This window comes from Saimiri boliviensis, chromosome 9, assembly GCF_048565385.1.
Source record: "Saimiri boliviensis isolate mSaiBol1 chromosome 9, mSaiBol1.pri, whole genome shotgun sequence".
NCBI classification, from domain to species: domain Eukaryota; kingdom Metazoa; phylum Chordata; class Mammalia; order Primates; family Cebidae; genus Saimiri; species Saimiri boliviensis.
Genome location: NC_133457.1, coordinates 62,089,404 through 62,114,369, shown reverse-complemented (window position 1 = coordinate 62,114,369; position 24,966 = coordinate 62,089,404). Strand labels below are relative to the sequence as shown.

General features: G+C 44.8%; 1 protein-coding gene across 4 annotated transcripts in view; it reads left to right on the top strand.

The window, feature by feature from the left end:
* TRANK1 (tetratricopeptide repeat and ankyrin repeat containing 1) overlaps nt 1–23,309 on the top strand; it is a 127,083-nt gene extending 103,774 nt beyond the window's left edge. For all 4 annotated transcript variants that reach the window (XM_039461848.2, XM_039461849.2, XM_074406001.1 and 1 more), the window contains 9 exons: nt 3,175–3,321; nt 4,120–4,276; nt 8,040–8,128; nt 11,541–11,644; nt 11,753–11,885; nt 15,362–15,507; nt 16,353–19,396; nt 20,524–20,622; nt 21,766–23,309. In XM_039461848.2, coding sequence (XP_039317782.2) covers nt 3,175–3,321; nt 4,120–4,276; nt 8,040–8,128; nt 11,541–11,644; nt 11,753–11,885; nt 15,362–15,507; nt 16,353–19,396; nt 20,524–20,622; nt 21,766–21,866 — 4,020 coding nt within the window. In that variant the 3' untranslated portion in view covers nt 21,867–23,309. The remainder of the gene's footprint in view (nt 1–3,174; nt 3,322–4,119; nt 4,277–8,039; nt 8,129–11,540; nt 11,645–11,752; nt 11,886–15,361; nt 15,508–16,352; nt 19,397–20,523; nt 20,623–21,765) is intronic.
* The last annotated feature ends 1,657 nt before the right edge of the window (nt 23,310–24,966 follow it).

Genomic DNA, 24,966 nt, shown 5'->3' with positions numbered 1-24,966 from the left:
ATCCTAAAGTTGTGAGATTACAAGCATGAGCCACCTTTATCTGTAGAGAAAGCAGAAAGTCACTGAGATTAAGTAAATTTCTCATAGTCATAACATAGATGGCAGAGCCCAGAGATGAACTCAGATGCTTTGAGTTCTAAATCTCTTTCATTTTACTTCTTTTTAAGCCTTGCATGCAAATTGAATTCCAGAACCTTTCACAATTAGTATATCATTGTGATTCCTTATGTACATTCCTTTTCTATTAAATTTTTCTAATAAAATCAGATGCACACTCATTAACCCTGGAACCATTTTTACCTTTGAGGACTAACTTTTTTTTCTAATAATACATCCATCGGTCATGGTTGGACTGAGGCTCTCCTAAAAGAGGAAGGGTAAGACTTTGTTGTTTCTGTCCTTTAATAAATACCAGTTCTATGCTTGTGCCACAAAGAAGCTCAAGGAGCTCTGGACCTCAGGATCTGTGACTTGTGGTTGGCTCCATTTGTGAAAGAAAAATCCAGTTATGTGTCTTATCTTAAACCTGAAAGTGGTGAAGCCTTGGGTATCTCGTCCCTGTGCTCCCACCAGTGGCTCAGGGAGTTGCCTGAAATTAAAACAATCCCAACGGGAATCTTTTGTTCACATCTACTTCATCCTGTGTACACAGTAAGACTCTGGAAAATACTTTCGTTGGGGTTCTTTCCAGCGTTAATGTGACCGTTCATTCCGTGGCCCAAAGCGCACTCTGAATTTATCATTTACAACCTCCAGGCCAAAGGCAGTCAGTCAGCAGATGAGAGGAAATGCTTTCATAAAAGGGTATGAAAGGCAGGTCACACGTCTCCACAGCTTCTGTGGTCTGGCTGCTTACAAGGGGTTTATTTCGAGGTAACTGAAGGCTGCAGAACAGTGATTGCTATTTGAATCTGGGGAACTGTGGAGAGCTCCCGTCTCTCCTCTTCTTCCGTCTCATTTATGTTTCTGGCAAGGACCCTCTTTGAAGCAGCTGTTATCTGGGGCTATACGTGTGAGTGGGTTGAGGGGTATGGTGCTTGTTGGCCTGGTTTGTGATTCTTCTCTCTAGAGGGTTTATTGTTACCTGTTGAACCACATGGTCACCAGAGCCACCCCCTGAGATGTGGAAGGGGCCATGGAACAGTTACCCCAAAGCTTTTTGTAGGACGTTGCCTTCTTTTGGGGGGAGAGGAAGTCATTCTTCCAGTCAAGTCACCCTGAAAGTGTCCTTTTGTGGGGACTTAGAAGGGTGACTGCCATTTATACCTGGCCCCAGTGAGACCTCCTTTCTTTCATACCCGTGTCAGTGGGACAGGAGGGACTTTGACAACTACAACCTTTATGGATTGTCTAACTGACCTAGAGAATAGACCCCTAAAGGTAGGCTTGCTAGTAAAATCTAAGCCTTTTCCTTCACGATCGATGGTCCCGAGAGAAGAAACTGGAAGACTTTACAATTTTGCTACTTTTATTCCCACAAATGCTGTAGGCCTGTATCCTTGCTGCAGGTACATGAGTGTACTCCTAAAAGGCCCCACCTTGGAAATACAATATGTTTGCTTCATAAAACAGGTCAGTCATGTGCCATCTGAGCAGCGTTTGCTTCTCTCCCAGCAGTTTAAAAATACACTCTGCTTCCCTAGCCCTTTCAAGGTTAGCCAGTCTGTACCTCGTGCTGCCTGCCGGGAGGATCCTCTCAAATGTCAAGCACTTGTGTCTTCTGCCCACTTTCCTTGGCAGACAATTTCGTTGTCTACGTAGCTTCACAAAGAGGACAGTCACAAATATGTCCTGAAGACTGTTGTAAACCTTCCAACTGCTTAAATGATTTTATGTTTCAGAACATGGTGACTGGTACTATAATTGATTAGTAGCATAACCATTCCTATTTAATAGACAGTGTTTAAGGCATTTAACCTTGTTTACATAGTTTAGGTGATGGAGTAACTTAAGGCAGGTAATAAACTCTATCCACTTAATGTTTTCAGCATGCTTTAAAAGTTACATAAATGGCAAGTTTTATAAAAAGGAAAGTAAAGGCTAGGAGAGTTAACCAGCTACTCTCACAAGACACGGGAAAGTATGAAATATGAAGCTTCTTCAGAATTTTGAATTCTAAATTCCGCATGTAATCTGGGCACTTCAGTTTTACCAGGATCTGCAAATGACAGCCTGCTGGCCAGATCCAGCCTACTGGTGGTTTTTTATGGCCTGTGGGCAAGAATGGTTTTTACATTTTTAAATGGTTGAAAAAACCCAAAGGAGAATAATATTTTATGGCATATAAAAATTATATGAAATTCGATTCAGTGTTCACAGATAAAGTTCTGCTGGAACATGACATGCTCGTTTGTTTGCTTGTTGCCTGGCTGCTTTAGCACCAGAATGGCAGAGCTGAGCAGTTGCAAGAGAGATCATGTGCCTTGCAGTGAGAAAAATATTTATTATTGGACACTTTCAGGAAAAAATTTACAAACCCCTGGTCTCGTAGTCACTTTGGTTTTGGGGTTTTGGTAAAGGAAAAAAAAATGGGTAAAATATCAACTATTAAACATCGTGCTAGACATTGAACACTGATTATCTGTTTTTATTTTCCCAACTAAGTTGGGTAGTATTATCCTCATTTTGTACAGCAGGAGAATAAACAATGTGTCCAAGATTGCAAAATCAATAAGTGGAAGAACTGAGATACCAATTTGTTCTGTCCAATCTGAGAGTCTACCTTGCACACCATAGCCCTGGCTTTTCTTCCTCCTCAGTTAAATAATTTAGTTAGAACATTCTGCCATATGTGTCTTAACTGCTGACCCTAAGTGGCGTCTCTTAACCATGTTGTGAGAAGGGGTGAGGATTCCGCTGTCCATGCTGATTGTAGAAATTCTTTCAATGAGAATAAATCCCTGAGCCCTTAGCATTCTTAAGGGGTCATGTGTGCCTGGCTTCTTAGCTATCTTGGTCTAACGTGTGGGGAATTTTCACAACTTCCCTGGTTTCTGCCTGCGCAAGCTAGTCTCCCTCCTATCCATTCTAAGATCACAGGATGGACTCTTCCTCAAAGCTGAGGTTGAAGGCCTGGTACCCCGATGAGCCTTAATTTTCCATGAAGCTCAGGGAGGCTGTGTGTATAGTTCAAAAGCATATTCTGTTAGTCTTCAATTTTTTGTTGTTGTTCAGGCTTATAAGGAATGGAAGATCATTTCCTCATTCACACCTACATCAACTGACTCCAGAGAGGAAAACCGGCCATTGGTTGAAGTACCCCTGGACAAACCAAGCTCTTCTCAGGGTCGATCTCTCGTGGTGAATCCAGAAATGTACAAGGTGAATTTCTGCCATTTGTCAACACACATATCTGACATGGAACCAGTAACCAAGGCCTGGGAGAGAAGATGAGAGGAAAAATGGAGCTTGCACTTGGCTGGTTTTCCTCAGCGACAGGGAATGGAGGATAGTAAAGGGAGGATAAGGAATCTCGGTTTTGGCAAATTTCCTTTTTCTCAGTAGAGAGCTGGGCTTGATGGGTGGGCACTGTCTGAAGCAGAAGGAGGAGGGTTGTACTTTCTAGTTCACCTCTGAACTCAGCTTTGTTCTATCAGAAATTCTGATGCAATCATAGGGTAGGTTTGGAGTAATTCAGTGCTAGTGATAGTCATAACAGAAGGGTATGACTGGTTTAATTTTTTAAAAATAAATCAGCAATTGTGTAAGAGGTAACCATTGGGGTAAATTGAGTACATGGGATCTGTCTGTACTCTTTGTAACTTCCAGTGAATCTAGAATTATTTCAGAATTAACACTTAAAATAATTATAGCAAAAACAGGAAAAAAACAAAACAAAACAAGAAAACTTCTGGCCGATTCAAAGGTCGTCCTATACAGATGGCATGCTCACGTCCTGCTTAGCTGGGAAAGGGGTGGAGTTTCTCATGGCCTCACTGGAGCCTCACTTCCCTGTGCTGTGGCCGTAGTGAGCTCCTGGCATCTTGCTCTCGGCTGTGCTATCCTTCTCTAAAATTTAGTTTTTGTATTTTTCCAAAATCAGAATAAGCCCATTGAAGTGTGTCACATTGTAGCTATAGACAAATGGCTCCTCGTCTTTGTCCTCAATGTTATCTTTAGCTCCTCAATGGAGAGCTGAAGCAGCTGTACACCGCCATCACACGGGCTCGGGTCAACCTCTGGATCTTTGATGAAAACCGAGAGAAACGGGCTCCCGCGTTCAAATATTTCATTAGGAGAGATTTTGTCCAAGTTGTAAAGACAGATGAAAATAAAGGTAAGCTCCTGTTAAAATACTCTCACTGTTGGAGGAATCATGTTTCTTTCAACCGTTCTTATGGTCAGGAATAAAAGGTGTAGCTTTTTGAAAGTGCTTTCTCTGTTTTGCACAGTCTTCTGAGAAATGAAAGTTGTTACTCATTTGCCAAGTTGTGTGGGAAAGTGTGGCTCTAGTGGGATTGGGAAGGTTAACGCCTTCAGGGAAGGTCTTTTATTTGTCCTTTAAAAGTGGGGATTATGGACAGGGCTAGAGGAAATATGCCCTTTTGGGAGAATACAAAGTACTATGAGTATTTGTACAGTTGATTAACAATATCTATAAAAATAAAGATTGTACATACTTTTGACCCAACGGTTTTACGTCTAGGAATATATCTGAGATATTTTTGTTCAAAATCTCAAAATACCTGCGTAGGTATGCTCATCACAGCCCTGTCTGTAATTATAAGAAACGAAAAACAATCTAAGTGTCCACCAATGACGGAAAGGTTAAATGCATTTCTTTCAGGGGACTACTATGCAACCATGAAAAAGAATAAGGTGGTGGATTGTCATTTACTGATATGGAAAGATGTTCAAGATGTATTATGTGAAAGAAAAATTTAAAACAGTATGGGTAGAATGATATAATTTTTAAGTAACTTTATATTATGCAAATATAAAAACCATTTATGTATATCAGTATATATCAACAGAATGTTTATGCATGTGTAATTATATAATATACAAACACCTATTGAAGTGTCTTTAACCATCAAACCCAATTCAGTTCCTGAGTTTGTTTATCAAGAACTGGGCTTGTGAGAGTTCAGCTACTATGGCAACAGGTTGTCTGAATCTGTTTGGTTTCTGCGTTTCACAAAACAAGGAAACTAAGAGTTCAGACAGTAGGAACTCTTAGTTCAGATAGTAAGAACCAAGAGCTGCGACAGTAAGGAAATAATCAGAAAACTTACCTGTATTTAGTTCCTGATTGTGGGTAACAAGGGTTTAGATAGCAAGAGTCTAGAGAGATAGCATGCATATAAATTCATGTATACACCTATTATTTCTGATGCAAAACTGTTTATAGTGATTGCCTCTGGTGCTAAGACTGGTGGGCATGGGGCTATTGAGTAGGTATGGACACCTTTTACTTTTTACCTTTGTATCTCTGTGCTGTTTGCAGGTTTTTTTTTTTTAAATTTTTGTATTTTTTTTTCATAATTTGCAAAGACTACCTAACAAAGTGAAAGTTCTCCTGATAGGATAACAGAAGAGACATAATCAGCCCTTCATGACGGAGAAAGTTGTTGTCTTTCTTGAGGGTTAGTTGTCAAGTTGCCTCCTCAAGGCCATTGTTAATTTCTGTAAGTTTAGGGCAAGGAGCAGAGTTTGGCTGCTGGAAAGAGGTTTCTCCTGGGCATTCCTCAGCCACTTTGGAGGCTATTTCTGGTTATTACTGATGGCCCAGTTGGGGACTAGGATTAGATTTCTTATCCTAAGACTTGACTGTTGTGATGGGAAAAGTCAAAGGCTAGGAGGTAAAAAAGAAAACATAGGTTCTCATAAAAACTCTCTACCTGTGTAATGACATGACCTTGTTCAGGTCCCACTTTCTCTCCCAAAGGAAAATGAGTGGATTGACCTAGTAATGGTCCTTCTCAATCCGCCTGTGACTCATTCCCCTGAATTCCCCAGGTATGTTCTGGGACCCACTGTAAGAGATGATATGGCCAGATGTGGTGGCTCATGCCTGTAATCCCAGCACCTTGGGAGGCCAAAGGGGGTGGATCACCTGAGGTCAGGAGTTCGAGACCAGCCTGACCAACATGGTGAAATCCCATCTCTACTAAAAATAACAAAAATTAGCCAGGTGTGGTGGTGCGCACCTGTAGTCCCAGCTACTTGGGAGGCCGAGGCAGGAGAATCGCTTGAACATGAAAGGTGCAGGTTGCAGTGAGCCAAGATCACGCTACTGTACTCCAGCCTGGGTGACAGAGCAAGACCCAATCTCAAAAAAATAAAGAGAGATCATATAAGATAGGTGATTTTTTTTTTTTTTTTTTTTTTTGAGACGGAGTTTCGCTCTTGTTACCCAGGCTGGAGTGCAATGGCGCGATCTCGGCTCACCGCAACCTCCGCCTCCTGGGTTCAGGCAATTCTCCTGCCTCAGCCTCCTGAGTAGCTGGGATTACAGGCATGCGCCACCATGCCCGGCTAATTTTTGTATTTTCAGTAGAGACGGGGTTTCACCATGTTGACCAGGATGGTCTCGATCTCTTGACCTCGTGATCCACCCGCCTCAGCCTCCCAAAGTGCTGGGATTACAGGCGTGAGCCACCGCGCCCGGCCTGATTTTTTTAAAAATTTGAAAATTCAAAATGAAAATGGGTTACGAATGATTTTATGTTTTTGTAGCATAAAGAATACAAGAAAAAGTTCAGTCTTAATAACACATTTTACATTGTACATAGTAAAGTCTTTTAGAGCATCTGTTCTATTGTGCTTGGATTGGGCATAGTGACTATGCAATTGTCTCTTTTCCATGGCATCTGCAGAGTTCACTGGCCCTGTTCTGGGATAATATGGGATGGGTTTTTTTTTGCTGTGGGAATTAAATGTCAGTGGGGCATTCATAACAGCACATACGGAGTCAGAACAAGATGCTGAGAAGTCATCACTGCAGTGCTACATAGCACCAGCAGAGGGAGAGCAGGGAGGGATCTGGCTGTGAGGCTTAACGTGTGTTTTTGCACCTTCTAAGCAAATCTGGCCTGTGCGCCTCACTCCCTCGGTTAATATCCTTTGGCCAAGGTGTCTCTGATTCCTTCAGCTCTAATTTGGCTGCCAGTATTGCCCTGGTATTCACTGTATTTTGTGTGCTTCATGAAGCTGTGGCTCAGAACCTGCAGGGATTGTCACCCATTGTCAGTGATACTCTGGGGGAGGCAGGTGGCGGGTGTGGTGTGCTGAAATAGTCACCTACAGGCTAGTGAGGATAACGGGATGGGCAGCAGGCCATTGCAATGGTCTCTGTCCACCAGTAGGAATGTGATGAGGGCAAAGTTTGCACATTTAGAAATAAAATTTTGCCACCTTTTTTCTTGCTAAAGCCCTGGCCTGGGAGCTTACTAAGAGCTATTTGACTTTGGGTTTCCAAGGAGGAATTTTTAATTTCTATCTGCCTTCTGATTTGTACCCATAGAAAAGGACAGTCAATCAAAACTTAAAAATCAAACCACACCCTTTCTCCCCTCTCCCTCCTCCTTGCAATACCCTCACAGATGTGGTTTGGTAAGTTAAAGTATATCTTACGTGAATACTAGAAAGGCAACACAGGTTTTAGTCTGTGCTGGCTGCCATAGTAGAATACTGTAAACTAGATGGCCTCAACAACAGAGATGCATTTTCTCACAGTTCTCCAAGATCAAGGTGTTGGCAGGGTTGGTTTCTTCTGAGGCCTCTCTCCTTGGCTTGGAGACAGCCACTCTGTGTCCTCGCATGGTCTTGCCCCTCGAGTCTCCCTGTGTTCCAATTTCCTCTAAGGACACCAGTCCGATTGGATGAGGGCCCACCCTAACGGCCTCATTTTAATCTAGTCACCTCGTTAAAGGCCCTGGCTCTCTCCAAATGCAGTCACATTCTGAGGTATTGGGAGGTAGGACTTTAACAAGAGAACTTGGTTGGTGGGGGGGGTGGGGGCCACAGTTCAGCCCATAAAAACAGTTTTAAGTGCATGGAAGCCCAGAGAAGCAACCACACTTTTCTTTTTCATTTAGACTTTGATGATAGCATGTTCGTTAAGACCTCAACTCCTGCGGAGTGGATTGCCCAGGGAGATTACTACGCCAAGCACCAGTGCTGGAAGGTAAGGGGCTGGACTGGGAGCCAGGGGATGGGGGGTCCTTGTCACCGGTGCCCTCGTCTGACCACACAGGCAGGTTTCCCATTGTGTCTGTCACCAGGACGGGATGAGGGTGACCATGCTCGTGCCGTGTGCTCTGAAACATCAGGTCACCTCAAGATGAGGAGAGCTTCCGGTCCTGTTCCTTTCCTGGCCAGCACAGGGATGACAACTGTTCATTTTGGCCAAGTGCCAGGATGTGCTGATAGATCCATGGAGGGCTGTGGCCTTTGCCCCACCCAGGAATCCTTCTATATATTTTCTCTCTCTCTCTCTTTTTTTTTTTTTTTTGAGATGGAGTTTTGCTTTTGTTGCCCAGGCTGGAGTGCAATGGCACTATCTTGGTTCACCGCAACCTCCCGCTTCTGGGTTTAAGTGATTCTCCTGCCTCAGCCTCCCCAGTAGCTGGGATTACAGGCATGTGCCACCATGCCCAGCTAATTTTGTATTTTTAGTAGAGATGGGGTTTCTCCATGTTGGTCAGGCTAGTGTCAAACTCTCGACCTCAGGTGATCCACCCTCCTCGGCCTCCCAAAGTGCTGGGATTCCAGGTGTGAGCCACTGGGCCTGGCCCCTTCTATATATTTCCTTTCCCTCCTGTACTCTATGCCTGAAAGCTTTGCTGTCATCATACTGCATTTTAAAGCAGTAACAGATTAATCTGTCATTTGTTTTTTTCAAATTGATCGAGCAGATTTCATTGCCAATCTGAGTCTGGTGAATATAGGTTAAGCTTTATTATTAGAGTACACTGACCAATTCCCAGATACAAGCCATATTAGTGGTCCTGAGCAGTCTTCTTCCAGGAAGTGTTTTCTCTGCAGCAGACCTCTTGAGACTTTGAAACCAGATTAAAGAGCCGCATTGCTTTTCCCAAAGTCAGCATTCCTGTACGTCACAGGGTCTCAGGTGAGGCACCATGGCTGGGATGTGTGGCTCCCTTGAAATGGTGGTGATGATTTCACCTGCAAGTTTTAAACACCCTACTAAAAGAGTGTTTTGTTTTGTTTTAATCTAATAACAAGAAATCAGATCTTAGGGTTGGTTCTGCAGTTCAACAAAGTCAGCATGGGCCGAGTCTCATTCCATCTCTTCCCTGTGTCTGTTGTGCCAGGGAAATTGCTTTAAGTCTGTAGCATATAACTTACATCTGGAGTTTATCAGATACTTCTTGCTGCACAACAATCCTGAGACATAGTAGCTTAACACAAGTCATTTATGTGGCTCACAGTTCTATGGATTAGCAGTGTTGAGTTCAGCTGAGTGGCTGTGGTCTCAGCTGAGCACCTCATGTGTCTGCAGTCAGCTGAGCAGGTCTGCCCCTGGGGGTTGGCTGGCTCTTAGCTTGGGGGAAAGGAGATATCGGGGTTCTTGAATCCCATTTTCTTTCCTAGCAGGCTAGTCTGGGTTTGTTCACATGATGCCTGAGCAGGGTTCAAAGGAAGTGAACAGAAGCACACAAGGCCCCCTGAGGCCTGGCCTTGGAACTGGCCCAGTGCCACTTCCGCCGAATTCTGTTGCCAAAGCCAAGTCTCAGCCGAGACCAGATGGGAGGGCAAATAGGCAGTACTCTTGATGGGAGTGACACTTGTAAGGGGGTGTGGAAGGATACAGGGAGGAGTGAAGAACTGTGGCCACCCTGGCAACGTATCATATGGAGTAAAAAAACAGAGCTTACACTATTATAGCTTTGGTTATGTCTAGAAAGTATTTTCACAAGTATGTACTGTTTAGCTGTAGAAGTTGACTGATCACCACAGTTTTATTCATTGCCCGTTCTTGTTAGAATTGGAAAGAAATACTGAACACTTGGCTGCTGTTATGAAACCAAGAAATTTTTTTTTTTTTGGTGGGTCAGGGGGTGGGTGGAAGGGAGGGAAGGGAAGGATAATATGAGCAACAGGTATGGGTAGGCAATTGGAAATCTGTGTAAAATCTTACCCCTTATTCCCTTCAGAGTGCTGTTGGTGTTGCCCATGTATGTTTCCCATGGATATTTTAAAGCAATTCAAATATTCAAAAGGTATTTTTAAAGGGATAAAGATGATTTCTCCCTTTAAAAATACCTTTTGAATATTTGAATCTAAAATCTTTTTAGGGCAGCCGGCACAGATGAGAATGTTATTAAAAGCCTTCTCCTCACCTGACTTTATTTTGACCCTGCTAAAGGACTTCAGGACTCAGTGAAGTTTATTGAGTTTATTGGTTTATTGAGTTTTTGGCTGCATGTCAATGAATGTTTCAGAACTACCACAGAAGATTCATTCATTCAATAAATACCTGTTGAGTTATGGGCTAAGTGTTATGTTTAGATCCCAGGAACCTGATGGTGAACAAGACAGGCACATAGACCAGTGCACAGCTCCAGCTGCTGCAGGTGTCACAGATGAGAGACCAGTTGTCCCCAGAACCAACCGTCCTGGGAATAGAGATTTGGGAAGCCTTCTTTGAGGAACAGAGCCTTGAACCGAAACCTGTAGAATAAATGAAGTTAACAAGACAGGGAAAGGACAGATGAGCACTTAAGCGAGAAGGAACAGTGTGTGCAAAGGCCCTGCAATGGGAAGGGGGATGGCACAGGTCACGGGATCGAAAGGAGGCCCACGCAAAGAGCATGAAGGAGAGAGTGGTCATCCTGTCCACTTTATCAGCAAGTGCCACTTACGCCTCCCTTGCCAACACTGAGACCTGATGTCTACGTGCTGGGCAGAATGTGAACTTCTTGCCCATGTATCCTGTGCTTTGAGACATGGCAGCGGTAACCCTGTTTTAGAAAAGCAGTTTTCTGCTGGCAACGATCAGGGTGAAGCCTGACTCTTCTGTGACATTTGTTTGCCTGTCTTATAGTCAGAGGATTAGATTTGATAACACAGATGCGTATGCCCCCGGGATCTGGATGTGTTGTGATACCATCTCTGTCTCCATTTCTACCTCTAGTATGTCTACTCCAGCTGTTCTGCCAACACTGCAGAGTAGCCGTTGTACTTACCAACTGGGTCAGAGCCCAGAAGAGCCACTGGGTAAATTTGGGCCAGTTGCTCCGTGGCTCAAGTAGCAACTGTATATAGTGAGAAGGATGAGACTTCTTGCTGTGGCTGTTGGAAGATTAAATAAGGGTGTTACTGTGGTAGCTTGTAAAAATATGTATTCTGCACCTTTCCGATGGGTACTTCCAAAAGATACCATTGAGTGTGAGTACTGCTGGGTTTTATCCGCCAAGGCTACTTTCTTTAGAATACCTGCATCTTCCCTCTCAGATTGGGCTGGAGCAAGACTTCATGTTTTGTCAGTACAAACTTAAAATGCATGCTTTAACTCTTGTTCTGTCTGTTACCTCCATTACCTTCCTGGGAATAAAATTTTTTGCTTGTTCCAGGTTGCAGCCAAGTGTTACCAGAAAGGAGGTGCATTTGAGAAGGAGAAGTTGGCTCTGGCCCATGACACTGCCCTGAGCATGAAATCCAAGAAACTCAGCCCCAAGTAAGAGTCATGGGTTCATTTCTGGTTTGCTCCAGTGAGAGCAGCAGGTTAAATATTGGTGTTGGGTCAGCATTCTGTGGAAATATTATTATTATTTCCTTTCCCTAGGGAAAAGCAGTTGGAATATTTGGAATTGGCTAAAACCTATTTGGAGTGCAATGAGCCAACGCTGTCCCTTAAGTGTCTGAGCTACGCCAAGGAGTTCCAGCTCTCCGCCCAGCTGTGCGAGAGGCTGGGAAAGGTATGGCTTCTAGTCCGTGGCCGCTCCAGGGAAAACTGGGCTTCACTTGAGCAGATTGAGGGGGTGGGCCGCTCAACCTCTACTCATAGCAGGAAGAGGCTGCAGTCTTCTAAGGAGGTAGACTCTGGCCCTGCGACTCTACGGAAACCCTACTTTCTCTACTTGTGCAGACTTTTAGGAGGCTCTGAAGACTGTGTGCATGCACGCGTGTGTGTGTGTGTGTGTGTGTGTGTGTGTGTGTGTGTTCATGTCTGTGTTAATATTCGAGACCTAATATTAACCACTGGGAAGCCAAATGCTCAAGCCAAAGGGACAGAAGGGTTTTAGAATACCTCTTTTCTTTCTCTGTGTTCCTAGTCTTCAGTCAGCTTGGCTGAGTGGCCTGGCATTTACATGGAAGTTTCTCCTGTAATCCTAGTAATCACGCTAGATCTGAACTGTCCAATTCAGCAGTCACATGTGGCTATGTAATTTACAATTTAAATTATTTAAAACGTAATAACATTAAAAATTCACGTCCTCAGACTTCATAGCCACATCACAAGTGCTGTTGTTACAGAACATTTCCGGCATTGCAGAAAGCTCTGTTTCGGAAACACAGCTACTCACAGATTGGTCAGCAGGCCACAAACTATTATTTGTCTGTAGCAAGATTAACACGGAAGATGAAAGTAAGCAGTTAGAAATTTTTTGGCATTGCTTTGACATCCAAGTGGTGATAATTTTCTCATCAATTCATTTTTTAACATGTCAGCTGTGATGGATTGGAAATTTAAAATAATTTGGTCCCTTACCACAGGTAGCCAAGGAAACTGTGCTTAGGGAGCTGTGGACCATTTCATTTCCCCCTACCAGTTGTTACTACCCTTCAGTAGGAAAGGGGGTTTCCTTGTCTGTATGTGAAATATGGTGACTCCTGGGATCCTCAGAGCACCCTGGGCATTGCAAGGGGTAGGAGTGGGATCTACTGGGAAGTTGGAAGTGTGGCCCCAAGTCAGTGCAAAGGAGAGGATAAGGCCGTTCTGATGATGCCTAGCCTGTTCCATGTTTATTATGGGATGTGACTTCTTAGGATATGGAAGATGGGACTGGAACAGGGACACAGTGCTGCTCTCTGGGGGCAAGAAGCAGGCAAGGCATAGGAATCCCTGAATGGAAAGCTTTCACTCTTGTGGCACCTGCATAAACATTTCATCCCATGGGTACAATGCATCTGGGGACTGGAAAAAGGGAGGTGATGTGGCCTGAGGATCCAGAAGAAAGCTGCTGCCAAGTTGATTGATTTGAATCCTGCCAGTCAATTTGGGTGAGATGACCACAAGAAATGGTAAATGAGTAAGAGAAAGTGGCAGGGTCAGATCAGTAGGGCCTTGGTGACTGTGGCAAGGACTGGGCTTTGTTCAAGCATGATGGGGAGCCAGTGGAAGGCTTTGATGGGAAGAGTGACGTGAAGCTAATTATCTGGATGCTCTGTGAAGACGTCTATAGGGCAGCAAGAGCTGAAGCAGAAAGGCCAGTTAGAGTCTAGCATCAGCTTAGGCTGAAATGATAGGGCCTGGACTACCATGGTGGTGGTGCAGGTGGTGGGATGGGAGCAATGACCTGGGAAATGTTAAGAAAACTGAGCAGATGGGATTAGCTGATGAACGGGATGGGAACTGTGATAGGAAGAAGAGTCTAGTAAACTCTTCTGTTCATGGCAAGCCCGCCATTGGTGCGTATGGGGCCCACTCATTGCATTTTATTTCATTCATCCTCTTCTTCACAGCTAGTCTCCATTCTCATTCTTTTCTTATTGGCTATATATATGTATATGTATATATATATATATATATATATATATATATATATATGCGCTCAAATGCATGCCTTATTGAAGAATGAATACTGATATCTTCTATACATACGTACTTTAGACTTATCTAGAAGACCTCTTGCTCTGTGTTTTACCTTTTTTCTCTGCTATATAGTATTAGTTGTGGCCATGCTTCTGACAGCTGTGTGTTCCAGAGTGGGCATCCACTGTATTGACAAATTCATTTCCCTAGTGATGCACTTCCAGGTTGCCACTGCCTCCTGGCTTTGGTTCCACACACAGCATCTTGGCACAGCATGTCTTCTGAAAGTTCTGTGAGATACTTTCTTGAGATGTGTTTCCAGAAGCAGGCTTGCTGACCTAGGGTATGCACATGCTTCACTTCACTAAGTACGGCCCCTTTGTGTTCTGGAATGGCCATTACACTTTGTGGACGAGGGTTCTGCATACCCCACATTCTTGACCACAGTCAGCAGGTTCTGATTTTCTAATTTTTCAAACCTGGTGGATGTATTTCAAGGGGCTTTAACTTGTATTCTTCTGATTGTCAGTAAAGTTGAGCACTTTAATTTATGTTAGTCATTCAAGTTTACCCAACAGTAAGCTGCCAGTTTATATCCTTTTCCTAGCTTTCTGTTCTGTTTCTAGGAAAGTCTTTTTCTTGGTGTTAAAAACATTCTTTTTGTCTAGACAGGCCCAGGCTAGTACAGTAGCTATTAGCCATGTGGGACTCTTTAACTTTAAAATAATTAAAGTTAAATTAAATTAAAAGTTCAGTTCATTGGTTGTGTTGCCTGCATTTTTTTTTTTTTTTTTTTTTTGAGACGGAGTTTCGCTCTTGTTACCCAGGCTGGAGTGCAATGGCGCGATCTCGGCTCACTGCCACCTCCACCTCCTGGGTTCAGGCAATTCTCCTGCCTCAGCCTCCTGAGTAGCTGGGATTACAGGCACGCGCCACCATGCCCAGCTAATGTTTTGTGTTTTTAGTAGAGACGGGGTTTCACCATGTTGACCAGGATGGTCTTGATCTCTTGACCTCGTGATCCACCCACCTCGGCCTCCCAAAGTGCTGGGATTACAGGCTTGAGCCACCGCGCCTGGCCAGTGTTGCCTGCATTTTAAAGGCTCAGTATTCAGATCTGAAATGACCAGATTGGATAGCACAGAAACAATACATTTTCATTTTCACAGAAACTTCTATTGGACAGTACTGATCTAGATGTTATTATTATTATTTTTTGATTTAGTTTATTTCCTATGTCTTTTGTTGAGCAGTTTTTATGTAGTTAAATCCATCAGTTTTTCTCCTGAAATTTGTGTTTTGGATTTTGTTGATTACATTATTTTTGGAAGTCATGTGAAGACTCCTTCCCTCAAGGTCACAAAGAGATTCTCATATATTTTCATGCAATAATTTCCACACTTAGATCTTTGGTCTACCTGGGGCTTACCTTAGTGTAGGGTGTGAGGTTGGGATTTAACTTTATTTTTCTCCCTTTAAATAATTGGTTTTCCTAATATTACCTATGTTATAGGGCTTTTAACTGGATTCTAACAAAAGCAGACGTGATTATCCTCTTTATTATTCGTGGTGTTGGTTTAAGATTAGAAAGTTAATTGTGAATACGCTAAATAAAAGTAAAATTTTACTCCATCCTAGATAAGAGATGCTGCCTATTTCTATAAGCGATGCCAGTGCTACAAAGATGCTTTCAGATGCTTTGAGCAGATTCAGGAATTTGATCTAGCACTCAAAATGTACTGCCAAGAGGAGCTTTTTGAAGAAGCTGCTATTGCAGTGGAAAAGTAGGTGGTTTTATTCTCTCCCTTTCTCCCTCCCTCCCACTTCTCTCTGGGGGTAGCCTGCTCTGGGTGGTGCTATCTTGCTGCTTCTGACATGGCTTGACCACGTTGCTCTCCTTCCACTTAAGCGGTGGCCTCAGTGCTGGGTCAGCAGCTCCTTCAGAGCAGGATTTTGTGTTTTCCAGTCTCTTTATAAACTTTGACACAGTGCCACAAGGAGAGGGGGCTGAGGAGGATGGGGGTATGTTATGAGTGTGTATGTAACGACATTTTCTGACTTCCATCAGCAGAATAAAGGGGAGTCCTTCAGAGCTTCATTAATCTCACAGGAACCCAACTAATGCACACCTACTAAAAGAGAAGAATCACAAGTTGGGTAATAAGGGGAAGACTGATGGTGTAGTGTTGATGCGTGTTCAGCCCTCATTTCATCCTTTTTTCATTAATCACATATCAAACTGAACAGAGTTGTAGACCCAAATGATGATGGTGCTTTTATTAGAACTGAAGAGATGTTTTTCAAGGATAATTTTGGCTATATATAACATTTGCCCTATAGATTGACTTTCAGATTTCACTCCCACTTGTTTGAGTTACACCCTCACTATATTTCATTAATTAAGCACATCAGTTCCTGATTGAAGCATAGTTTATTTACTGTTATTATACTGATAATAGTGTAAAATAAGGCCTTTCTAAAAATACTTGAATGCTTGAGAAGTTTAGGTTTTATTTTGTAATTTCTGCATATGGGAGTTTTATTTAAGTTGCTCCGTGCTGTATTTTGGAGGAAATTTTCTATTGATTGGGTGATGCCAACTTGACATTTGCGTCCTTTGTCTTTGTAGGTATGAAGAAATGCTAAAGACCAAGACCCTTCCCATTTCCAAGCTCTCCTATTCTGCCAGTCAATTTTACTTGGAAGCTGCAGCAAAGTATCTGAGTGCAAATAAGATGAAGGAAATGATGGCTGTCCTCTCAAAGCTGGACATAGAAGACCAGCTGGTGTTCCTGAAATCTCGGAAACGCTTAGCAGAGGCTGCAGACCTGCTGAACAGGGAAGGTAGGAGAGAAGAGGCTGCCCTGCTGATGAAGCAACATGGCTGCCTCCTGGAGGCTGCCAGGCTCACTGCAGACAAGGACTTCCAGGCCTCATGTCTGCTGGGGGCTGCCCGTCTCAACGTGGCCAGGGATTCCGACATAGAGCACACCAAGGACATTCTGAGAGAGGCACTTGATCTCTGCTATCAAACCGGCCAGTTGTCTGGCATTGCCGAGGCCCACTTCCTGCAAGGCATAATCCTGAGAGACTTTCAGAAGCTCAGAGTTGCCTTCCTCAAGTTTGACACACTTAACCACTCGGCTGGAGTGGTGGAAGCACTCTACGAAGCAGCCAGCCAGTGTGAGGCTGAGTCTGAGAAGGTTCTGGCCCTGGCTCCAGGGGGCTTGGAAATCCTCCTCAATCTGGTCAGGGCCCTCAAACGAGTGACCAACAATGCTGAGAAGGAAATGGTCAAATCTTGCTTTGAGTTTTTTGGGATTTCCCAGGTGGATGCCAAGTATTGCCAGATTGCCCAGAACGACCCAGGGCCCATATTAAGAATAATTTTTGACCTGGATTTGAACTTGAGAGAGAAGAAAACAAAAGATCATTTTTTGATAATGACTGAACAAGTAAAATTAGCCCTAAACAAACACCTTTTGGGCAGGCTGTGTCAGATCACACGGAGCCTACTTGGGAAGACCTACCGAGGAGTCTGCATGAGGTTTATTGTAGGCTTAAAATGTGAAGATGAAAACTGTGAACATTTTCACAGGCCTCTGCGGCGTTGTGAAGCCAAGTGTTTAGTTCAGTCAAAAATGAACTTGGTGGCAATCAATGGGTTGCTTTTGGAAGCCAAAAAAGTATTCCCTAAAATCTTAGCAGAAGAACTTAAAGAAATTGATTATATTTTGTCTGCAGATACGTATTGCAGATCCATTCTGGATGTCCTTTTCCCTAAACATTTCCATCAGAGAGTGTTGTCAGAAAACCCCATGGCATGCAAAGAAATCCTCCAACCAAATTATAAATCCTTTCGGTCCTACAGATTTGCTTTGAAAGAGTACATCCACTTTCTGTTTGAAAACGAAAGCGCACGCAGCCGCCGGGAATCCACAGACCTGTGGCTGAGTGCCATGCAAGCTTTCCTTCTCTCTTCCAGCTACCCGGAGGAGTTTGAAAAGCTGCTCCACCAGGAGGAGGACAATTACAACAGGGAACTCAAAGCTCTACAGTCTGAAAAAGACGAAAGGGGCCGGGGGAGAGGCAGCAGGATAAAAGGAGTGGAAGGGAAATCTGGCATGCTGGCACCCAACAAGGATGATGAAAATATGGACAAGACCTACCTGTGCTTCATCCGGCTGCTGGAGAATTGCATTGATCAATTCTATGTGCACAGGAATCCAGAAGACTACAAGTGGCTCTTTTTCCGTTTCATGAATGTCCTCATCAAGAGGTGCAAAGAACCGCTCATCCCCAGCATTGGAAACACAGTGGCCCTCCTGGAGTTCCAGTTCATCCACTGTGGGGTGGTGCTGGCCCGCCTCTGGAAGAACGTCATTCTGTGCCTCCCCAAGAGCTACATTGCCCTCTTACACTACTGGGAGTTCCTGTTCAGCAAGAAGGATAAGGAGCTTGGGGATGTGTTCTCCATCATTCAGGATTACAAACCGAAGGACGTGACAAGAGCCATTCAGGATTTCCGGTTCCACCTCTCCTACCTTGCCAAGGTGCTGTGTGGCTGTGAGAATGTGAACTTCAACGTCCTGCTTGATGCCTTCAGTGAAATAGACTATGTGGTCTCGGGCGAGGCTGAGCGGACGCTGGTGCTGTGCTTGGTGATGCTAGTGAACGCTGAGGAGGTCCTGCAGCCGTACTGCAAGCCTCTCCTGTACGGTCACTTCCAGGAGATCGAGTCAAGGCTGCAGCTCATGAGCAGGGCCTGCCCTGGTCAGGTTCCTGAGAGGCTCCTGAAGGTGGTGAGGCGGGTGTTGATGGCAGTCAACGTGAAGTCCGTGGCTGAGGCGCTGCAGGACCTGCTCTTTGAGCGGGATGAAGAGTACCTGATGGACTGTGAGTGGCGGTGGGATCCTGTGCATACCAAAGGGTCCATGGTCCGTGGCCTCTATTATGAAGAGGTCAGACTAAACCGCCTGCTCTGTTTGGACCCCGTGGACTACTTTGCTGAACCTGAGTGTGAATTTGGCCAGGTTGAGATGGATGAACTGGCGTTAGAAGACCGAGACCACGTCCTGGCCACCATCCTTTCCCAAAAGCAACGTAAGGCCTCCATCCAACGGAAGTTGAGGAGGGCATGCCTGGTGGTATCTCTGTGTATCAGTTGGAGGAGAAGAGTGGGGACCCAGATGGAGCGTGTCAGGGAGGAGGCCAGGGAGCCCGGGGCTGGGAACTTCAAAAAGGCGGATGTGGATAGGACGCAGTGTGACCTGTGTGGAGTGAAGTTTACCCGTGGCCCAGAGAACTATTTCAGCTCCAGCAAAGCATTTGAGGGGGTAGCTTCGGAGGTGGCTGTCCTTTCCAGGGCTGAGCTGGAAGGGGAGGAGTGTCAGGAGAGGAACAGTGAGTCGTACGAGCAGCACATCCGTCTAGAACACCACCAGAGGCAGCAAGTGGCCTATCAGAAATACTCAGAATTTTTCCAGGAGAAGGTGGACCCCGCCATCGATGAAGGCAAGCTGGTGGTGCAGGACATCGAGCAAAGCGTATGGATCCACAGTCACGTGGGCTCCAAGGAGCACAGCCACATGCTGCAGAGGAAGGTCCAGGAGCACATCAAGAGGGTTTCAGATATGGTGGAGGACCTCTACAGGCGGAAGGCCTGGACTGGCGGTAAGGGCATGCAGAGATGGGAACCCAGGTGGGGTTAGACCTGGGCTCTGAGGACATTTCTTGGGGTTAAGTCCCTTGTAGTGGCTTCTGACTTGGGGATGGTGGAATCTTGGCCTTAGAAGAAATACAAATGAGGAATGTACGTTCTAAGGTTATAGCAAACCTTGTTGTTTGGATCACCCCTCCCCCAGTTAAAAGTTTGTGATTATCCTTGACTTGGGATAGTTACCCCAGGTACTCCAGATTAGAAAACAGTTTGCTAATTCTGTGGAGAACATATAGAGAGAATGTTTAGAGTGTTGAGAAAACTCATTAAGGTTCTCCTGACCCATGCATCCCCTGAGTAAGATCTGGAAGTGTGTAGCTGTTCTCTTTCTTTTAGGAGGGTCCTTAAGTTATACCCAATGTGAGTCTTTAATAGAATTCTTATGTTATTCTAGAATCACATTTTCCCTGGCTTTTTTTTTTTTTTTTTTTTTTTTGCAAGACAGAGTCTCAGTGTATCGCCCAGGCTGATGTGTGATCTTGGCTCACTGCAAACTCCACTTCTTGGGTTCAAGCAATTCTCCTGCCTCAGCCTCTCAAGTAGCTGGGATTACAGGCATCCACCACCATACATGGCTAATTTTTGTATTTTTAGTAGCGACGGGGTTTTACCATGTTGGCCAAGCTGGTCTCAAATTCCTGACCTCAGGTGATCTTCCCACCTCGGCCTCCCAAGGTGCTGGGATTACAGTTCCCTGGCTTTCTTACTGGCTACTTCTTAGCAACAATAAGTGGAAGTTATGTATAAACTTAGTGAAATTGCATATTTAAAAACATTCCATATTTCAGATACTCTTTCCAGTTTAGGGTTTAATGACATTTTGGACACAAGTGTCTTAGAAAGGTTTGCAGTTGTGTGGCAGTCTGTATAGACATACAGTAATGGTGTCAGGCTAGCCTGTAGTTTATGCTTGTGGCAGCAGAAGGCAGCTCTGGAAGGTCCCTTTCCCCGTAAAGAGGGCTCTTTTCAGGGAAAGCACAGAGAGCAGCTCTTGGGATGTGTGGGCTTTGGCTCTGGTAATTGGCGTTCTAGTCCCTTCAATGGCATCTTTACTCAGAGCCCTGTTCTTCGGTTTCTGTAGCGGAGGAGGCGATGACTCAGCTGGCCAACATTCTGATCCTGTCAGTCAGGGCTGCACGAGACTGGCTGATGAAAACGGAGGTCCGCTTAAAGGAGGAAGGTAAGGAGTCCTTGATTCTGGGGACAGGTAACACTTTGGGTCCTGTGGTTCTTATTACTGCTGGCTCCCAGGGGGAATCTGAAGTGGAGCAGCCCAGTGATGTCAATAGTGGACTCTGACTGTCTAGTAGCGTCACTTCCAGTGACTCAAATTACTAGCAAACTAATATCGGAGTTTTCCTTCCATCTGACTGTGAGGGCCATTATTCTGGGCACGGGTTAGTTGCCATAAACCTCTTGCTGCTCAGGAACTATTACTGATGACGCTCAGTCACTGCACATACGCAATACAGTGACTTCCAAGGATGGATGAAGCGTTGGGAAGCTATTCCTTGAGAAATGTTTTCCTGTGTCAGTCAGTCATTTAAGCCGATGGACAATTACGGAGTTTCTAGTATATATTAGTGCTGTTCTGGGCCTGGGGATATGTTTCTGAATAAAACAAACAATCACTGGGGAAACTTGCATGCTGCTTCCTACACAGGGTTAAAAGCTTGTGTAGAATGAATTGCTTTCTCTCCTGGCAGTCAGAATGATCTTGCCAAGTTACATGTGGTCCAGAATGTCTTTCCTTTTGCCTATTCCAGCCACCAGACCATATTCCTTTTTGCTCTGAGTATTTCATAAATCCCAGATGCCCCTGGAAAATCCAGACCCCAGAGTTGGGGAAAACTTGAAGGGACTTGGCACAAATGTCTGGGCGATAAAAAATCTTTAGCATTTAGTCCCTTCTGGGGTCTAGGATTTTGTGATTATTTCAAAAGGAAGATAATTGGTGTACCAATTCAAGTGTATGGTTGAGTTTGTTTTGCCTGATTTCTTTGTTATTTAAAAGGCCTCTAAAATAGGGCCAGAGGAACCAGCCTATAAAAGAACATAATTCTGGAGAAGTGTGTTTACTTTGATTCTTCTTGGGAAGCAACATCAGTATTCAAAGGAAATCTCTCTTTCTCTGGCACCCTGGCAGAAAGCTTTATTTCATTAATTTAAACCAACGATTACAGAGATGGTTTTACTAGGATGCTATATTTCACAGTGGAGTGGGGGAAAAAAAAGTCATCATTCTGTACTTTCTTTCTTTCTCTTTCTTTCTTTCTTTCTTCTTCTTCTTTTTCTTTCTTTTCTTTTTTTTTTTTTTTAACAGGAATCGTTCAGGAAGATGATTATGAAAATGAAGTTGAAGACTTTGGTGAGCTTCGTCCTAGAAGGCGTTCTCGGAAATGTGGAAAGCAGAAAAAGTACTAATGTCCACACTGCTGCTGCCTCCTCGTCCTTCGGAACATTCCATTCTGACTTAGAATCCTGAGTGCTGGGGCAGAAGACAAAAAGAATGTGAATTAGCATTTTAAAAAGTAGGGGAGTCTAACAACACCATTGCTTTTTGTTCTCATTACTTCTCTTTCAGTGGCTGAGGTTCTGACTGCTCCCTCACCTGCAAGGACCTCTGAAGTGTTTCCAGGTAGAGTGTAGCAGTACTAGTTCTCCCCACAAACAAGTTCAGGTAGAGGAGCTGTAGCTGAAGGGAGTGTTGGGACTCCTCACTCCATGGTCCCTGGGCCATCTGGCTATCCCCATCACGACCTCCGTTGGTAGCAGAGGACTAGGTGTTAAGACAGACATTCCTAACCTCAGAGTCGCTGCTGCTCTGGGCCGGTAAACCTCTTTATGGATTCCCTCATCTCCGGCTGCACTGCTGCAGCATCACGTGTGCTGTGAGAGCTGTGTGTGCCCAGGGCGGGGCCTACCACTGGCCACCAGGACACATGCTAGTCATCTCTGGGCCTACTTGTAGTGTAGTTTCTTCTGTTAGAGATGCTAGCCTTTTCTCTCTGTGGCATCTTTTCTGCCTCACCTGCCTCTGTTTTTTGTGACCCATTCTTAGCTACCTGTGCAAGTCACAGTTAGACTACCTCAGAATGTAGTCAAGAATTCACCCAGTGTTCTTTGCATGTTCCTTTCCTAGAGGGAAAGGCTGGGGAATGTTGCTGGGAGCAGTCCCAGCTGCCTCTCCAAAGTGGTCCTCATTCTGCCTTGGCCATGGTCCAGACATTCCAAAAAGTGTTTTGTACACAGCCTACTCTAGTTTTGTTGGTTCACCCTGGTGAGTTTGCCATCCTAGCTTAGGTTGACATTCTGATGACTTTCTGCTTGCTGAATTAATCACTGTAGGACAGTGACCTGCCGAGCTGCAGGTTAGAGCAAGTGGACAGAGGAGGAAGCCAGTTGAGCCAACTCGTGTCACTGCCACGTGGCTGGCAGGCCCTATAAGAGGGTGGGTCTGGGCCTGTTCGCAGGACGTCGTGGCTTACCTTCTCCCCACACTGAGCCAGCAGCCGTCAGTGTGATCCCACCTGGGAAGCCTTCATGCCCCTGATTGTTACTGCCCACCCTTACCCCACCCCTCAGCTCAGCCTGGTGTGGAAGACCAGGTGCACACTGGTCTTTGATTGACAGCAGAACCAGCTTTCCCCTCACGTTGCTGCTTCTTTTGCTGCTCATTGTTTTCTTTCTCTTCCTTGTCTTTCCAAATCATTTCCTTGAAATGCTTGTTTCTAAATTTTCTTAGATTATGTTTCTAATTTTTTAAATTCCAGGTGTTTTTTTTTTTACTTGACAGAAAAAAAAGAAAACCTTAATCATATCTTGCTGTATGATCACATTTTTTATAAAGTTAAAGCATTTCTCTTACCTGCTGGTGTTTCATTGTTTATTTCCAGTCTCTACTCAGAGAGTAAGCGGGTAAATCTTGGAGCTGGTTCCCGTGGTCAGCTGACTGATGTTGGCCAGGACGAAGCTTTCTGTGCCTTCAGAGATTCAGAAATCAAGGGACAGAGAAAAAAAGCCTAGTCTAGGACTCCCAGCTGGTGGTGTTCTCGAGGGCCCGCCTCATGCACATTCTTTCCAATCTGGATGCTCCCAAGCATGCACGGTTTGGACAGTAAGGAGTTTTGTCTGTACCATGTACTGGGACTTTCCCAACAAGGAATGTTGCCCTGGAAGGCAGGAGGTCTGGAATCAAATCCATCTCCTGTTCCTAACGAGCTGTGGAATGCCGGGCGAGTCACGTCCATTCAACCCTGAGCACCTTCATGCCGCACTACGTAGGAGCCTCATGATCTGCTGTAGGACAGAGATGGACACGTGAGAAAAGAGTGGTGACAGACATGTGTATCCCATGGGTGGTAAACACATTTACATAACCCAGCTGGGCCTCAGTCACCCCTTTTGGGAAAGTCGTGTATGGTCCCTTTCTGCCTGATGCAGAGTGGTTCTGTAAGCTGTTGCATGGTTTTGAGTACCCTCCAGTCTTGGTTCTGTGATGCCTGTGTTTGCTCGTGTCAGGTGAGCAGGACAGCTGAGTCTTAGCAAGCAAAGCATCTGATCTTACCCTTCGAAATTAAAGAGGCTCAGAAATGTGACAGGTGATCCTGCTGCCGTCTTTATCAGCACTGTCCAGTAGAACCACCTGAGAGATCCACCCCCGAATCTGACTCCTCAACTCATAAGGCTCCTTAGAGTGGGGCTGTGGAGGTTGCAAGAGAAGAATGGAATTCAGCACAAGGGTCAGTAACTTCCCTTCATGACCTGAATGCTGGGCCCAGTTCAGTAGCAGTGGCTTTGGTGTCCTGGACTTGTCTGGAAGTCCAGGATGGAGGATGTGTATCTGGGGTACCCCAAAACCAGAACTGTCAGGTTTGGTCATTCATTAAGAGGGCTACAGGACTCAGCATGAAGCTGGAGTCATGGCTCTGATTATTATAGCAAAGTCATACCAAGCACAATCAGCAAAGGGAAAGGCCCATGATGCCAAGTGCAGGGGATATCGGGTGTAAGCTTCCAGGGCTCCTTCCAGAGCCACACACAGTAGGCTTCATTTCCTAGCAATGAGTTGTGACAACTTGCTGTGTGAAATATGCCAATCTGGGGAGCTCTTCAGAGACTCAGAGCTCAGAGTTTCTACTAGGGGCTGGTCATATGGGTATCTTCTGCCTAGCACATACCAAAGTTCCAGAGTCACAGAAAAAAAAGCAGTTTTCAGCATACACCACCTTGTTTATACAAGCCCCTTAGGCACTGTGAGCCACATTAGTCAGTTCTGGGGGTGGTGGGAGTCAGACTCAGTAAGCAGACCTTTCAAAGGGCAGCAGTTAGGTCTGCTGTGCCATTTTCTGCACAGGGCGTTCGCCCAAGGTGGGGCTTTGTCATGATCATCCCACTAGCATGCCTTACAGGCATCCCTGCGTATCCAGCCACTGGATAAGCACCCATGTACCTACTATCTACCTCCCCAGTCAAGGGAGTGCATCTTTAGGGATAGTTCATTTTCTAAAAATTCATCCTGAGG